This window comes from Myotis daubentonii, chromosome X (genome assembly GCF_963259705.1).
Source record: "Myotis daubentonii chromosome X, mMyoDau2.1, whole genome shotgun sequence".
Taxonomy (NCBI): domain Eukaryota; kingdom Metazoa; phylum Chordata; class Mammalia; order Chiroptera; family Vespertilionidae; genus Myotis; species Myotis daubentonii.
This window is the reverse complement of record NC_081861.1, coordinates 594,812-612,444: the sequence shown is the minus strand read 5'-3', so window position 1 is coordinate 612,444 and position 17,633 is coordinate 594,812. Positions and strand designations below refer to the sequence as shown.

At 41.5% G+C, this 17,633-nt stretch overlaps 1 protein-coding gene across 3 annotated transcripts in view; it reads left to right on the top strand.

Annotated features, from left to right (window-relative positions):
• MED14 (mediator complex subunit 14) overlaps positions 1–17,633 on the top strand; it is a 63,266-nt gene that overhangs the window by 38,559 nt on the left and 7,074 nt on the right. For 2 of the 3 annotated variants that reach the window (XM_059679431.1, XM_059679433.1), the window contains 12 exons: positions 1,361–1,521; positions 1,609–1,755; positions 2,976–3,067; positions 3,995–4,147; positions 4,420–4,689; positions 6,389–6,529; positions 8,310–8,421; positions 11,414–11,545; positions 13,305–13,487; positions 14,700–14,935; positions 17,040–17,219; positions 17,311–17,418. In XM_059679431.1, coding sequence (XP_059535414.1) covers positions 1,361–1,521; positions 1,609–1,755; positions 2,976–3,067; positions 3,995–4,147; positions 4,420–4,689; positions 6,389–6,529; positions 8,310–8,421; positions 11,414–11,545; positions 13,305–13,487; positions 14,700–14,935; positions 17,040–17,219; positions 17,311–17,418 — 1,915 coding nt within the window. The remainder of the gene's footprint in view (positions 1–1,360; positions 1,522–1,608; positions 1,756–2,975; positions 3,068–3,994; positions 4,148–4,419; positions 4,690–6,388; positions 6,530–8,309; positions 8,422–11,413; positions 11,546–13,304; positions 13,488–14,699; positions 14,936–17,039; positions 17,220–17,310; positions 17,419–17,633) is intronic. The other variant, XM_059679432.1, reaches the window with a different exon arrangement.

Here is a 17,633-nt window from a genome sequence, read left to right as displayed (position 1 = left end):
AGCCCAAAATGTCAGTATTGCCAACATTGAAAAACCCCGTTCTAGGTGTTCCATTCTGAACAGGAGGCCTAAACCAAGATTCCATGTTTCCAGTTATAGTTGTTTTTTTTCCCCTTAGTTATTGATAATCATACCAACTCTGAGAATTGATCCACCTTCTCTATGAGTTACTAGATAATGTAGGGTTAAAGAATATATTATCATTATTTCACCCATTACTGAAAAGAACAGCTAAACTGGATTACCTCTCAGTGTTTTATGACAAATAAGAGAGTCATAAAATTGCGAGAAAATGGATAGGTAGGTGTGGTAAGACAACTAAACTCATACATTCCTCTTGTATGTGTAATATATGTGAGTAATAACATGTATGCTAAATGAATTGATACAATTTAAAGCTCATCATAGTGCATGTTACTCTGTAGAGGAGGCGAAGGGGATGATAATGAACCTGGAATTCTGTCATGGCAATCAGTGATGAAGATTTGTTTTACTGCAAAGGGGATTGACATCTATGAATACCTGGTGTCTCAGCCACCATAAGCACTTTATTAGTTTTAAAATCACTGACCATGAGATAGTTACTTAGCTCCATTTTGTAGTTGGGAACTGAAATCCAAGGGTTTAAATGCGGCTGAGTCAGAATTCAAATGCAGGTCCCTGATTCCGCCGCCCTGTACTTTCCACTGTATCATCCTGCCTTCAAAAGTGGCTTTACAGCTGCCTCAAACAGATTGTCGAGCTGCAGCGGGAAGGCCGGGGAGGGTTGGGGGGCAGGAGGTAGGGGGGTAAGAGATCAACTAAAGGACTTGTATGCATGCATATAAGCATAACCAATGGACATAAGACACTGGGTGATAGGGGAGGCTAGGGGACTGTCTAGGGCGGGGGGATAAAATGGATACATATGTAATACCCTTTGTAATACTTTAAGCAATTAAAAAAAAATAATAATAAAAAAAAATAAAATAAAAAATTAAAAAAAAAAAGTGGCTTTACAAGTATTTTGCTCCCCTTAGTTTTTCCTTGAGGATGTTCTAAATAGATTTTGTAGAAAGTCAATATCCTTGATTTTTTCATTCTCAAGAATTGTGGTCTTTTCTAGTAACAAGATTGAGGATGAAAACAAACATCACTTTGTTAAAATGAGAGTCCTAACCTGTGTTGAAGTGAATGGAAATGGGTTAAATGCTATGAATTGCCTTGAATTGCTATGAGTTGCCTCCTTCCTTTACAGAAGGTGCCTGGTAGAGACTTTGAACTGAAGCTCTAATGTAAATGCCCTCCTGTCATTGTGGAGACTGTGCTTTTGTCTTTCTGTGACGGGAAGTACACTTCATATGCTGTCTTTCCTCACCAGAATTCCTCCCTGTAAGGGTGTAAGTGAGGAAACCCAGAAGGCTCTGGACCGCTCTCTCCTCGATTGCACTTTCCGATTGCAAGGTAGAAATAACCGCACGTGGGTGGCAGAGCTAGTGTTTGCAAATTGTCCGCTTAACGGCACTTCTACCAGGGAACAAGGTGAGATGCTTCACACACTTTGTCTTTGTATATTTCTGGACTTTTTTTCATACTGATTGCTGTTAATTTTCTCTTTTAATCCGGTAGGACCATCCCGGCATGTTTATCTAACATATGAAAACCTGTTGTCTGAACCTGTTGGTGGTAGGAAAGTGGTTGAAATGTTCCTTAATGACTGGAATAGCATTGCGCGATTATATGAGTGTGTGTTGGAATTTGCACGTTCTCTACCAGGTACGTGTGATAATCTTCCTTTTGGGGGGAAAAGCATCCCCCTCTTTTTTAACTGAAGAAGTAAAACATGCACTATTAAAAAAAAAAAGAAGAAAAGAAAAGTATATCCAATGAGAAATGAGTTTCCCTTTTAACTTAGGCTTCAGTTTCCTTCCCTCAGAGACAGTCACTGTTAATTATGTCTCCAGAAATTTTCACACATGGGTATACCATATTATAATAATACTAGAGGCCTGGTGCACAAAATTCGTGCACGGGTGTCTCTCAGCCCAGCCTGCATCCTCTTCAATCCAGGATGCCTCGGGGGATGTCCGACTGCTGGTTTAGGCCCGATCCCGCAGTCAGACATCCCTCTCTCAATCTGGGACTGCTGGCTCTTAACTGCTCACCTGCCTGCCTGCCTGATTGCCCCTGACCACTCTGCATGCCAGCCTGATCGTCCCTAACCACCTCTGCCTGCCTGTCTGACCACCCCTAACCCCTCTGCCTGCCTGCCTGCCTGATCGCCCCTAACAGCCCCTGCCTGCCTTCCTGATGCCCCTAAGTGCTCCCCTGCCAGCTGGATCGCCCCTAACTGCTCTCCCCTGCTGGCCTGATCACCCCTAACCGCCTCTGCCTGCCAGCCTGATCGCCTGTAACTGCTCTCCCCTGCCAGCCTGATCGCCCGTAACTACCTCTGCCTCAGCCCCTGCCACCGTGGCTTTGTCCAGAAGACGTCTGGTCTATCTGGTCTAATTAGCATATTACCCTTTTATTAGTATAGATTATAATAATAGTTAATACTTAGAGAGTTTACTATGTGCTGTACAATGTACTAAACAGTTTGCTTGTATTAACTCCTCATAATCAATCACCTTATGAGATGGGTAAGTTATGCTTCATTTTATAAATGAAGAAAACAAGTCACAGAGACTTAAGAAACTTGTTGATGGTCACATAGCTAGTAAATGGCAGAGCTGGAATTGAAGCCTCTGACCACTATGCTATTGCTTCAATATATCTCCACCTCTGCCCAGGCCACCTTGTATACGAGGAAATGGAAGGAAGCCTACTTTCTATTTATGCTGTTGCTTTCTTTTTTTCTTTCTTTACTAAATTACATGTATTAGAGATCTTTTGATCTAGGCATATAATATTGTCAAAATATCCTCCTTTTCAAATATATATTTTTCATTTTGCATGTGTAATCTTAATCTCCTTTTTGTTTCCTTTATATTTAGACATACCTGCTCATCTAAATATTTTCTCAGAAGTTCGTGTTTATAATTACCGAAAACTTATCTTGTGTTATGGAACCACCAAAGGAAGCTCAGTAAGTGTATGAATTAATTAAAACTGAAGTTCCTCTCATCAATCTTGTAAAAAGCAAGAATTCAAAAATTATGAAAACTGCCTTGAAATAATTGGAGGCTCAAGTAAAAATTAGGGATAAATGGTAAAATTTAAATACTTTGTTGATACAAATATAGTGTACTATAATGTTTAACTCTTTAAAATTGAAAACAAAAATTATACCCTCTTTGATAGGTATATAATCTTGAGTTTTAGACAATATACTTTTAGTTTTTGCATTTTATTTTTAACTGATTTTAAATCTTCTTAGCAATGTGATTACTGTGATGAAGTTCACACATAAGTTTGAACAATATGGTATATCTATATTTTTGGTCATGTGATAATGAACATTGTTTGATCTTATCTTTTTAAGGTATTCCCCATAATTCGTGGTTTTTGTTGTTTTTTTTCTACCTCACATGTAAAGCCCTAGAAATTCAATATGAAAATTCAGCCAGCTGGCTTCTTTCTGCACTCTCCAAATCAAGTAATATCAGAAATTACTTGAGTGTTTAACAATCTGTTAATGAAGGCATCTGTGTTGGGGGTGGCTTCCTTTCTCTCTATGACCGTGTGCACCTAGAGGGTGACTCTCCTTCAGCTCAAGAGAAAAGTGAGCATTAGAAACACCATTGGTAATTTTTAAATAAAATTTAATCAAAGTGTTTTCTTTAGCGCCCTCTCTTTGTTTTATTTAGAAGTGGGATATCTAACACACATGCTCAGTGAATGCGCTGGTCCTTAGTAACAGCACGCCTAGAATTTAGAGTCCAGTCTTAGGAGTTGCTTTCAGAAAAGATCTAATTTAGATCTTTGGAATTTTGCCTTACTGTTTAAACATTTTTTCAAATACTTGAATCTTTTACTCTCTCAGTGTCTGAAATATGTATTCTCTTTGCTTTAGATTAGTATCCAATGGAATTCGATACATCAGAAATTCCACATTTCTTTGGGAACTGTTGGTCCAAACTCAGGTTGCAGTAACTGTCACAATACCATTCTCCATCAGCTTCAAGAAATGTTCAACAAAACACCAAATGTGGTTCAGTTACTACAGGTAATTAAGTTTATTTTCTCTTTAAAAATAAGATTCGATTAGTATTAGTGATGAGGGTGGGTATCTGTGTCTTTCATATCTTGCACTTTTCTTGCAGAATTTTCTTTGATTCAAAGTGGACAGAGCGATCTAGTTTGCATTCGCTTCAAGGGAAAGTTTTGTGGAATGTATCAGAAGGATGTTGTCTCATTTATGATGCTTCTACATTGAAAATTCTGAGGCTTTAGCATGGTACAGAAGCTGGCTGCTCTCACTGTGTTTGCTCCTTGTAGGTACTGTTTGATACTCAGGCTCCGTTAAATGCCATCAATAAACTCCCCACTGTGCCGATGTTGGGCTTGACCCAGAGAACCAACACGGCCTACCAGTGCTTCTCCATCCTGCCGCAGTCGTCCACCCACATCAGACTGGCCTTTAGGAACATGTACTGCATTGATATATACTGCCGGAGCCGAGGCGTGGTGGCCATACGGGACGGTGCCTATAGTCTTTTTGATAATAGCAAGTTAGTTGAAGGATTTTATCCTGCACCAGGACTAAAGGTAACAGACTTCAGTGGTACAGCATGAATAAACAAACATGATCTCAAACAATTCCTTCGAGGGAGGAAATAATGGGGCAAAGCAACAAATTCCTGTCTAAATTTAATAAGCAGCCATGTTAATGCACTATCTCTGCCACTTGACTGAAGGAGCTAGAAGTTCTAAAGGGTTGTGCCTATGTATGAGGTGAGAAAATGTCTTTCCCTTTGTGTCCCTACTGTGCTGGGCAAGGTGGAAGCCACTGAAGAGATTCCTATTTGCTATTTATAACTTTAAAAGTAGTCTTCATCATTGATTATTGAGTAGGTTTGATATGCCAATAGAACTATGGTGCTTTTTTAAAATGTAGGGTCCTGGGCCCGAATCCTTGGAGATTCTGGTCTAATAGCTCAGTTGCTTATAATGTAGAGTCAGATAATTCCGAATGACTTGTTTTGAAAATTAGTCCCCTGCAATCCTCTCATGCCATTCTCCTGCCTTGTTTTCAACTCTTACATAGTTGATTCTCTTGGTATTTATATCTTATCTCTAAATAGGTGCTTACATTGCTGTTCGTTGACTGCTTAGTTGAGGGCATTATCTGATTGTCAGAGTGAAAGATGAGGATTGAATTCTTTTTTAATGCTTTCTATGTGCTCCTTCCTCGTTCCAGGCTGCTGCTCACAAGCACCTTCTTCCTTTCCTCCTCTTCTTACAATATGGCTAGATAGCAATTTTGATTGGATAATTTTTCACCTTCATCCTTATTTGCAGAGGTATCTGGCGCTGCCAGCTCCTACATGTGTTGAGGATCTAGATGGAAATAGCTTCGTTTCTTGGCTTCCCCCACTGCTTGCTTAGGATACAGCTCCCTCACGTTGTTGGTTACCACTTAGCCATCTGCTCAGCAGCCTCCAGAGTTTATTGCTATTTTTTTCTTTTCCCATTCTTTTTTCGTTGTGACTTACTGCTTTAAAAAATGTTTATAAGCGCTTCATATGGATTATTGGGAGAGGATGAAATGTGTTGTGAATCGTCATCTTTAATTGGAAATTAGACTGTGTACTTTTAAATGCTTTTGAGTGATTCTGATACTCTTATGACCTATATTTTTAAAGACTGGGAAGATGAAGAGTATTACAAGAAAGAAAAGCTATGCTTGACACAAATTCTGGTAGCCTTTGATGACATATCTTATAAACAAGGCTGTCCCATTCTTGATGGTTCAAGATTAAGTCATTAGATAAAAAAGAGAAAAGATGGCTTAGTTTCTTTATTCAGTTTTCCTCTCATATTTTCTAGCTTAAAAAGTGAAAACTCTCACTAAGTAGGAAATTTTCCAACATACAAGTTTTGATCCTCTCCCTCCCCCATTTTTGCTTCAGGAATTAATAAGGAAATATTTTGGCCTCTTGTTAAGAAGTACCAGGGTGTAATTCTTTGTTCGACTCTTTGCTTGCACTGTACTTCTTAGTTGATACAATTTTCTGAAACCTTGATGTTGATTTTGTTACGGTGCTGAACAGTTTTCGTCAATATCCCCCCTTCAAAATTATCAATATGTCCTTCAGGTTGTCCTAGTGCTAGTGATCATGTGTTAAATTTATATTTCAGAGATAGACATGGTATGTTTATTTCTGTTAAAATATTATAAATAATTTAAAAATACCAGGCTAAAGTTAGGTAAAATAATGTAAATTTTACCTGTTTATGTCCATAGACCTTCCTGAATATGTTTGTTGACAGCAATCAGGATGCTCGGAGAAGGTCTGTAAATGAGGACGATAATCCCCCTTCTCCCATAGGAGGAGATATGATGGATTCTCTTATCTCCCAACTCCAGCCACCACCTCAGCAACAGGTAATGTGGAGCTGAAATTCCACACGGCATCACATTTGTTTAATTTAACAGGTTCTACAGGTGTCTGGGCTTCTTTCTTTCTTTTAAGATTTCTTATTTATTTTTAGAGAGAGGAAGGCAGAGGGGGGGAGAGAGAGAACATCTATGTGAGAGGGAAAAGTTGATCAGCCGCCTCCTGCACTTCCCCTACTGGGGATTGAGCCCGAAACCTGGGCAATGTGCCCTGACTGGGAATCGAACTGGCCAGGGCTGGGCTTCTTTCTTGAAAGACAAGGAGACCCTTGGTGGGTCCCAGATGCCCAGGAAGACCTTATGGAAAAATAGGCATAGAGGCTACCAGGAGGAGGCTCCCAGTGATGGGAAGTGAATAGTACCAGAAGCAGCGCTCCCCTCAGACTTGTGCACTTACAGTGATGCCAGGTGATCACCCGTGTCATCACCACAGAGGTTGTCCAAATGGATGTCATTTGGCATCACAGAGCTACAAACCAAAGTGTCGTGCAGGCATACTCCATAGCCACAATAGCGGCTTTACGAAGAAAAATGACAATCCTTGCCAGCATTTGGTATTCGGAGCAACTGAAACTCATTCCTGGAGGCTGTGTGAAACGTACAGCTGGCTTGCAGTGGGGTTTAGCAGTATTCCAGAGGCCTAAGCTGAACATCATGCAGCATGTGGTTTAATGATTCTACTCTTAGGTATATGTACAACAGAAATGCATCAAAAAACAACATTTATAGCAACATTATTTATCCAAGAAATTGTAAACAACTCAAATATCTAGCAACAGTAGCATGGGTAGACAAATTGGGGTGTATTTATACAATGGAATACTTTACAGAAATGAGAAAGCAAATTATTGCTGCATGCAGCAACATGATGCATTTCACTGGCATAGAGTTGAACAAAAGAAGCCAGATACCATGTATATAATGAGTACTTTCAGTATTTATATGAAATGCAAAACCAAACTTGAGTAATAGAAGTCAAAATAGTGCTTACCTGTGGGGAGGTGATAAAGACTTAAGGTGTATAAGGAAGGGCTCTGGGGTTCTGGTAATCCAGTGGCTCTCAACCTTCTGGCCCTTTAATACAGTTCCTCATGTTGTGGTGACCCCCAACCATAAAATTATTTTCATTGCTACTTCATAACTGTCATGTTGCTACTGTGATGAATCGTCATGTAAAGATCTCATATGCAGGATGGTCTTAGGCGACCCCTGTGAGAGGGTCATTCGACCGCCAAAGGGGTCGCGACCCACAGGTTGAGAACCTCTGTGGTAATCTCTTCAGTATCTTCATCTATGTGGTAGTTATGTTTGTAAAAATCCATCCAACTGTACATTTAATATTTGTGCACTTTACTATATGTGATTTGTACCTCAATTTTTTAAAAATATAGAGTAGAAAGGATTCCATTGTTTCATTACTGGAGATGAAGGTAAAGGTAAGTAGAGGTCAGGTTGAACTACCATATATCATTGACTCCAAAACTCCACCAAAGGAAAGAAGCATTATTTTTCATGTGCTGCCGGTTAAACTATGACAGATAAAATGAGCGAAAGCCATCTTGAGGAATGTAAGCGATGGCATCGCAAGATCAGGAATGAGGATGCTGCCTTTTTAAAAGTCAGGCGGTTTTGTAAAACCTGTGTTATGGATGTGTATTTTGTACATGAAGTGTGAAATGTTACTACTGGAGCTGTCTATTAGGGAAAGCCATACACTCACGCTATGTTGTATGGCCATTTGACAAACATTTAAATTTCTTCTTTTCAGCCATTTCCCAAGCAGCCAGGATCATCGGGCGCTTACCCTCTTACTTCACCTCCTACATCTTATCACAACACAGTTAGTCCATCTCCCTCTATGATGCACACACAGTCTCCAGGTAAGACAGTACTTATTTTCTTGTGTCACCTTTAAATCGAAAATACACACACACGTGCACACACAGAAGCACTGCGCATGTAGCCTCGGACTTCAGAGAGAACTCCCTTTCTAGTCTATGGCTACGTATCTGCCATTCATTCATGATGGCAGAGTTGTGAAATCCATGTTCATGATTCAAAGCACTTTAAAAGGTTTGAATTAAATGGAGGTGTTATCACCCAGAACCAGACTCATGGCACAACTCCAAGAAGTGCTAATCTAATCACATGATCTGTGTCAGAAGCCGGCACACTGAAGCCTGCAGGCCAGGTCCTGCCCTCCACCTGTGTTGTGGTTAGTTTCGTTGGCATGCGGCCACGCCATCTACGTATTGTCCGAGGCTGCTTTCCCACCATGGCAGCCGGCCCTTACAGAAGGTTTGCCCAGCCCTGGTACATGTGAATGGTGCCCGCCCCTCGGAGCTAGGCAGTGCACAGCCTGCTTGGCCAAGCAAAATGGCTCTGCTGGCAACTTGAGAATGCCCAAGTTTGACTGTTGACCTGCAGTTCATTGGTATCGCGGGAGCACCTGCTCAGTGCCAAATGCTGCATGTGCTGAGGATTGACCCGCGAGCCAGGGACCAGCCCTGCTCGGGGGCTTATCGCCTATCGAGGAAGACAGGTGTCGGCTTTCTTGGGGAGATGATCGCCTGCCTGCTCATCAGAGATGCCTGGACCACAGATGAAGACTTGGAAGTTGTTGTCATGCCATTGAAGGTCACTGACGCCCAAGTGGGTGGGTGAGCTCAGCCCAAGAAGGAGCGGCCCAGAGAACAAGGAGGAAAACAGGAGACACAGGGCATAGAGCCCAAGGAGAGTGTTTTTTTAAAAAATATATTTTTATTGATTTCAGAGAGGAAGGGAGAGAGAGAAACATCAGTGATGAGAGAGAATCATTGATTGGCTGCCTCCTGTACGCCCCTTAATGGGGATCGAGCCCACAACCCGGGCATATACCCTTGACCAGAATTGAACCCGGGATCCTTCCGTCTGCAGGCCAGCGCTCTATCCACTGAGCAACACCAGCTAGGGCAGGAGAGTGTTTTTCTAGGATAGAGTTGAGACTGGTTTTGCATAGACGGTAGGAGAAATGATTATTTTGAAATAAAGGTAATAGCAGATAGGTATGTATAGTACTTAATCTGTGCTAAGCGCTTTATCCTGTAGTCACTTGTCCAGGTCACACAGCTAAATAAGTAAAATAACAAAGGTTAATCAAGTTGAATATAAGGCATTGCACTGGGTATTATAGGACATGGAAATGTGGAATTCTCTTACATAGAGGTAGAGAATTTGAAACTTGATATTGAGAATAGTTATGGTAAAGTAGCAAGTATGTTAGTGCTGCATTTATTTGTAGTTTTGGTAGCCATAGTCCCCAAGTTAAAACGAGTCCTGTGGCTAAATACCATCTTTAAGCTCATGTCTCCCGTTTTTTCATATCTCCTATCTAGGCCTCACCCCCGAATTCAAGTCCTGTATTTCCAGCTGTCTATTCAACATTTCCATTTAGCTGTCTAGTCAACATCTGAAACTCACCAACCCACCCCTCCTCCCCACCCCAAATTGCTCCTGCCACAAGCACCCCATCTCAGTGAATGGCAGGAGCACCCCTTCCTTCCTGCTACTTGGACCAAAGCTGTTAAAGAGTCCGGTTGGATCCCTCTTTCTCTCACACCCACATTCAGCCAGTCACCGAATGGTGCCAGCTCCATCTTTAGAATTTATCCAGAATCTAACCACTTCCCACCATCCCGGCCTCTGCCGGCGCCCAGGTCATTAGCCATCTCTCACCTGGATGATTACACTTACTGGTTGCGCTGGCCTTGGCCCTGCCCTACAGCAGCTAGCAGTGGTTCTCAACCTGTGGGTCGCGACCATCGGAACACACATATATAATTACATATTGTTTTTGTGATTAATCACTATGCTTTAATTATGTTCAATGTGTAACCATGAAAATACATCCTGCATATCAGATATTTACATGACGATTCATAATAGTAGCAAAATTACAGTTACGAAGTAGCAACGGAAATAATTCTATGGTTGGGGGTCACAACATGAGGAACTGTATTAAAGGGTTCCAGCATTAGGAAGGTTGAGAACCACTGAGCTAGAGGGATCCTTCTGGAACAGAAGTCAGTTCATGACTCCTCAGCTGCAAACTGCAGTGGTTTCCCATTTCATTCAGCGTTAACCCTAAGTCCTTTGAGTGGCCTACAAGTCCCAGTGTGATTTAGGAACATCCCCTGCCTCTCTGACTTCATACCCCCCCCCCCACACACACACACACACACACACTGTTCCAGCCACACTGGCCTCTTCCCAGTTATTTATAACTGTGATCCTTTATATCCTTTGCACTAGATGTTTGCCTGGAATACCTTAAGCCCCGTATACCCTCGTGCCTCTTCCTTCCATTTGTTTCTCAGCTCACGAGGTCTTCTCTGATTGCTTTACCTAAAGAACAGCACCCACCTCCACCCTGCTCAATATCGCCCCCTTACCTCACCCTGTTTTTCTCCACAGCACTTATCACTCTACCTGACATGTATTTGTAGTCTTTCACATTCTACTAAATACAAGTTTTATGACAATAGGAATTTTTATATCTTGTTAACTTGCTAATCCCCAGTGCGTACTACGCACAATGCTAGGCATGAAATTGACATTCGGGCCTAGTTGAATGAGTGAATGGGTGAATAAAGTGTACACTGGATTCTTTTTTTTTTTTTTTTTTTTTTTAATAAGCCAATATAAGAGCTGGAATTTGGGCCTCATGGAATTGATCTCTCTTTTTTTCAATAATGAAAGTTCTAGTTTTCCTTTGCACTACTTACGGGAGCTTTACTACTTATTACTTTAGTCTGTAGAGTCTTAACTTGGGGTCCTTGGACAGGACATAATATGTGTCCTGCAAGATCATCTATAATTATTTTCGTTTATTAGGAAATCTGCATGCTGCCAGCTCCCCCAGTGGGGCTTTGAGAGCCCCGTCACCAGCGTCATTTGTTCCAACTCCTCCCCCATCCTCGCATGGACTCTCTATAGGACCAGGGGCCAGCTTTGCTAGTCCACATGGTGAGTCCGTACATAGAAGCTGCCGTAGCACAAGAGTTTGCCGTGGAAGTAGTTTTTGTTACATAAGTTATTTTCTTTTTGCAAAATTAGTATTTGTTTATTGGGGGAATAGCAAAAGAAAATAAATTTTTCCTAGCCACACCACGCAGAGACCTACCAGTTTTGTCTGCTTTGGACTCTCTCCCTTTCCCTCTCCCTCGCTCTTCCAGTCACACACCTCTGCTTGTCTACCTGTTTGAGTCTCTTGCTTGCTCTCTACCCATCTTCTTATCTCCCGCCTCAAACATACCCCACCACCACCACTAAAATTGGGACCCTACTCTTTATGTTATGTTGAGACAACTTTTTTCACTCTTTAACTCAAAAGTCCTATTTCAGATTGGTTCAAATCGATGAAGAATAGAAGAAGTAGCCAGTGGAGTGTTTCCTTCTGAGCCACCTAGGTCCTCCTCCCACGGGCATTTAGCTAGTGTCGTCCATTTCTTCTTGTTCTCGCAGAGACGTTTTATGCATAAATAAGCAAATACAGCTTTTACACACATGGCAGACAGCATACTGCACGTGGTGTTCAGTTCCTTCTTTCACTTAAATATATCATGACTACATTCCTCAGATTTGACAGCTGTGTGGCACTGAAGATTTTTTACTCTTTACTATTAATATTTGCGGCAACATTTCTGGCAGTAAGAACTCTACATTGTCATACTAAATGGCTTCATAGCATTACCCTTACCTGGGCATACCATATTTAACTGCTCTCCTGTTATGATATGTTTAGAATGTTTCCATTTTTTCACAAGTAAAAGTGATGTCGTGTCTGCTCGCGTGATTATTTCCTTAGGTAAGTTCCTAGAAGTGAAATTGCTGCCTCAAAGGGTTTGAGAAATTCTGAAGCTTTTAAAACATATTACAGATTGCTCACCCAAAAGCCTGTTACCAATTTCCTCTAGTATCATACTAGAATGTCTGTTTTCCTGCATCATTGCCAACACAGGGTATTGGGATTTTTTAAAATCTTGGTTACTTAGGTAGCTAAAAAATGGTACCTTACTGCTTAATGTGTGCTGCTTATTTTGTGTGTGCCAGCTTATATCCTTTTCCTGTGTTCTTATGTTTGTTTGTTTTTATCACTTTGTAAGACTTCTAAGTAAGGGCCATTTATTCTCTGATATTTGGTAGAAGTATTTTTTTTTTCAGTTTGTCATTTGGTTACAGAATAGTGTAACCCTGCAGGGTGAATTGAAATACCAAATTGTTCAGGAAGTTGCTGCTTTCAAAACATTATTCTGTGGTTCATTTCTTAGTCCATGTCACCTTTACTAAATAAAGAAAATGGAAAATTTCCCTCTCCTCAACCTCCTCTGAGTAGAATGAAAACATAATCTGTCAGGGTTAGTTTAAAAATGTAAGATTTCTTTTCTTAACGGAGCTTTGAGATTTTTTTGCTTAATATTTTCAAACCTATAGAAGATTGTTCTGTGATTAAATTGTTATGTATTCCACATCTTGAAGTTCGCGTGAAGGTAAATTTTTAGTCTTTCTCCGTCTTTTTATCTAATTTTTATATCATTAAAAAGTACATGAACTATACAGAATATTCAGATGTGTCGTAATAAGAAGCATCATGCTTCAGTGAAATACTATCCTGAAAGAGAAAATAAAATTATCACCAAATAAAGTGCGACCATTTAAATGTTGTCGAATACTTTTCAGTTATTAAGATGCAGACTTTGAAAACCATTTGTTTACTTGCTTGCAGGAGCCCTGGACCCCAGTTCTCCGTATACGATGGTGTCACCAAGTGGACGAGCAGGGAACTGGCCAGGGTCTCCTCAAGTGTCTGGCCCCTCACCAGCAACACGGTTAACTGGGATGTCCCCAGCCAACCCATCACTACACTCTCCAGTTCCAGACGCTTCTCATTCCCCTCGAGCTGGAACAAGTGAGTGTAACCAACATGTTTATGTCTGCTTTTAGTATAACCAGCGAATGGCCTACTTTATTCCATCCTCACATTTGAAGATCATGATCTACTTGTTGAATGGGGTTGCTTAATTAACTTTAACTTGTCCATTTAGTAAATCGGTGGTAATAATAGTTCATTGCCAAAGTCAGACATAATGTAAGAAAGGGAAATGTCTCTTCCAGAAGTTTTTTGAGTTGAGACCCCAGTGCCTCTGTTATGACTGCTACCTTAGCTACAATACTAGACCTTAAAAAATCCCTAAAGGCATCTGACAAGGTCATGCAATTTAACACAGAAGAGAAGAATTGTACAACTATGCTAGCTAGCTTTTTTTAAAAATATATATTTTATTGATTTTTTACAGAGAGGGATAGTTAGAAACATAGATCAGCTGCCTCTGTGTGCGTGTGCGCGCGCGCGCGCGCACGCGCACACACACACACACACACACACACACACACACACACACACACACACGAGATGTGCCCGCAACCAAGGTACATGCCCTTGACTGGAATCGAACCTGGGACCCTTCAGTCCGCAGGCCGAAGCTCTATCCACTGAGCCAAACCGATTAGGGCATGGTAGCTAGCTTTTGCTATGCAACTTTGAGTGGCTTAAAACAACAGTCCTATTTGCTCACCGTTCTGCAGTGTGGCAGTTTGGGCTGAGGCCAGCTGGGTAGTTCTCCCAGGCTCTACTGGGCTCGCTCATGCCTCTATAGTCAGCTCCTGGGTTGGCTGGGCTTAGCTGATTTAAGGTAACCCCAGCAACATGGCTTCTCTCTGTTCCATATGGTCTCATAATTGATCATGGCTTGTTTACCTGGTGGCTGGATAGGGAGCTCCAAGAGAGTGAGTGAAAGCCTGGGCTTGCAACCAGCACTGCCTCACTTCCACTGCATCCTGATGGCCACAGCAAGTCACAGAGCCAACCCAGAATCCAGGTAGAGCAACAGACTCCACTTCTTGATGGGGTTGCTGCAAAGTCTCATTGCAAGGGACCTGGCCACAGGAGGAGCCGTGGCCATTTTTGCTAACAGGAAGCTTATATATGATTGCTGCACTACAAGGAGTAATTAAACAGTACAGGTTGCTATAGACTAGCGAAGATCTGTACCAAAAACAAAGCAGGGAGCAATGAGATAATATGTCCTTATAAGTGAAATGACTTTTTCCTTCCCAAAAGGTTCTCAAACGATGCCAACAAATATGCCCCCACCTCGCAAACTACCTCAGCGCTCCTGGGCAGCCTCCATACCCACCATCCTCACTCACAGTGCCTTGAACGTTTTACTGCTGCCCTCTCCGACGCCAGGCCTCGTGCCTGGCCTAGCTGGTAGTTACCTTTGTTCTCCGCTTGAAAGATTCCTTGGATCGGTCATCATGAGAAGACACCTTCAAAGAATTATCCAACAGGAAACGGTATGGCCACCTAGTGAACTAACTCATAAGTGGGGGTGTCCAAGGCAGATGCCCAGTTCCTCTCAGAATAGGATCGAGACTAAAGTGGTATTCCCTCCCCTCCTTTCACCAGCTTGTTAGAGTTACGCTTTGCACTGTTTTCTTTTCCATTCTAACATTTTCCTTCATTTTATCATTTGCCCTCCTGTGGCTCACATGGACCTGGAGGTAGGTCTGCTCAGTACCATAGGACATGTGTGCCCTGGAGCTGGCTTTGCAGAGAACAGCCAGGCAGGCTGGCTTTGAACCTGAGTCTTCATCGAAATCAAATGACTTCTGATCACAGGGATGAAAGCTATTTTTCAAATAAACAAGCATTTGAATTGATTTAAAACCCTGACCGAAAAGGCCTTCTAACCTGTCCTGTGGTGATGCCCGCAGGAGATGGGTCAGAGTTGAGAGCACCTGTTCTAGAGTCCAGCTGCCTGGGTTTGTGGCCAGGCCAGGCCACCTGCTGGCAAGAGCTTGGCTAGTTCTTCACCTTTCTGGTGATAGTAGGTGATGCTATCTGCCTAACTCAGAACAGTTGTGGAAATTTGAGATATTTCATAAAAAGCTCATAGCATAATGTCTTGGTATTCGGTACCCATCAGTTACTTGTAATTATTATTGTTGATGTACATATGTTAATGAGGTGGTCGTCAGAATGGTGAATGTTGAAAATATCCACTCAAGGGATGGCACCACGCTCTTTTGCAGCCTTTATATTCAGATTTGAAAAAAATACAGGTTTTAACATAAGTTGAATAAATTAGCATTTAAAATGGCAATCATCAGACCTGGGATCTAGGCTCACCTCTGCCTCTTAAAAGCCATGTAAGTGTTCAGCTCTTTAAAACTCGTGCTCATTTGTGTAATCAACATATTAGTCAGTAAACTATGGCCCCGGAGGCAAGTCCTGCCCACCACCTATTTTTGCAAATAAAGTTCCATTGGAACACAGCCACTCCCACTCAATACATACCATCTACGTCTGCTTTCAGCTACAATGGCATCATTGAGTGGTTGTAACAGAGACCAAATAGCCTAAAATATTTACTAACCCCTGGGCTAGCAAAAGGCCCCAATCCGGATCTATTTCCCCCTAATGTGCTAGTTCTGTTGTTATTGTGGAAAATTTTAAGCTTGTAAAAAGTAGGGACAGTTGGATAATGAACCTGTCTTTCCTCATCACCCAGCTTCAACAGTGAACTCATACCAATATTGTTTCACTTTTGGTTCCCCTAGATTGTTTGATAGCAAATTCCAGACATCATTTCATCCAAATACAATTTCTTTATTATCAAATATGGTTGGTATCCAGATTTCTTTCCCAAGTTATCACTCTTTTCACAGTTTGAATCAGAACCCAGACTAGTTTTGTTTGTTTGTTTTAATATGTTTTTGATTTTTTTTCAGAGAGAGAGGAAGGGAGAGGGAGAGATAGGAACACCAATGAGAGAGGAAAACATCGATCAGCTGCACACCCCCTACTGGGGGTTGAGCCCACAACATGGGCATGTGCCCTGACTAGGAATCAAACCGTCAACTTCTTGGTGCGTGGGATAATGCTCAACCAACTGAGTCACACTGGCTGGGCCCCAAACTACTTTTTTAAGTCCCTTTCAAACTATAGGTTCCCCTTCCATTTCTTCTTACATACTTTATTTGTTGAAGAAACCATATCATTGTCCTGTAGAGTTTCTGTCTGAATTTTGCTGATTGCATCATTTAAGAATAATGTTCTTTTGACCCCTATAGATCTATAATATGGATCAATCCTGTGGATCTAACTGCTGAATTCAGCCTCAAGTTGGTTCTTGTTTTGCAAGAATATTTCATAGGTGGTGTTAATGCTCTTCCATCGAGATGTGTAATGTCTGATTGCCTCTCTGGAATGGTGGCCGCAGTTTCGGTGCTCAGTGCCTAGATACCTCTGTTTTGGAATAGGTATCAACTGAGTTGTCTTCCTTTTGAAACAGTTCCCTGGGCAACATTTCATTTTTTCTTTGTCTTACATACTGTCTTTTTTTTTTTTTTACACATACTGTCTTGCATGCTAATTTGATGCATCCTTGTTTTGCAGCTTCAGCTGATAAATTCCAATGAACCTGGGGTGATCATGTTTAAGACGGATGCGCTGAAATGCAGAGTAGCCCTTAGTCCCAAAACCAACCAAACACTTCAGCTGAAAGTGACACCTGAGAACGCAGGGCAGTGGAAGCCTGACGAACTTCAAGTTTTAGAGAAATTCTTTGAAACAAGAGTATGTGTTTATTGATACATCATTTTAGTGTAGTCAATGAAACAAGAGTCAAGGCCAAATGAAGAGTAACCTGCTTTATTTATCCCTACAGGTTGCCGGACCGCCATTTAAAGCCAATACATTAATAGCCTTCACCAAGCTATTAGGAGCTCCTACACACATCCTCAGGGACTGTGTGCATATTATGAAACTGGAGCTGGTAAGTTACAGAGAAACACCAACTTTTATAGCCAGCTCTGTTTGAGGAGGTTGCATTTGGTGGGATCAGCGTTTATTGGTTTTTACCCATTTAGGCACTTCTAATTTTCTCTTATATTCTTCTTAATTTCTCACTTAAATTTTATGTGTTTTGAATAGGCAACACAGTCCTCTTGCATCTTCAGAATTTAGAACAAGGTGATTCAGTGGGAAATT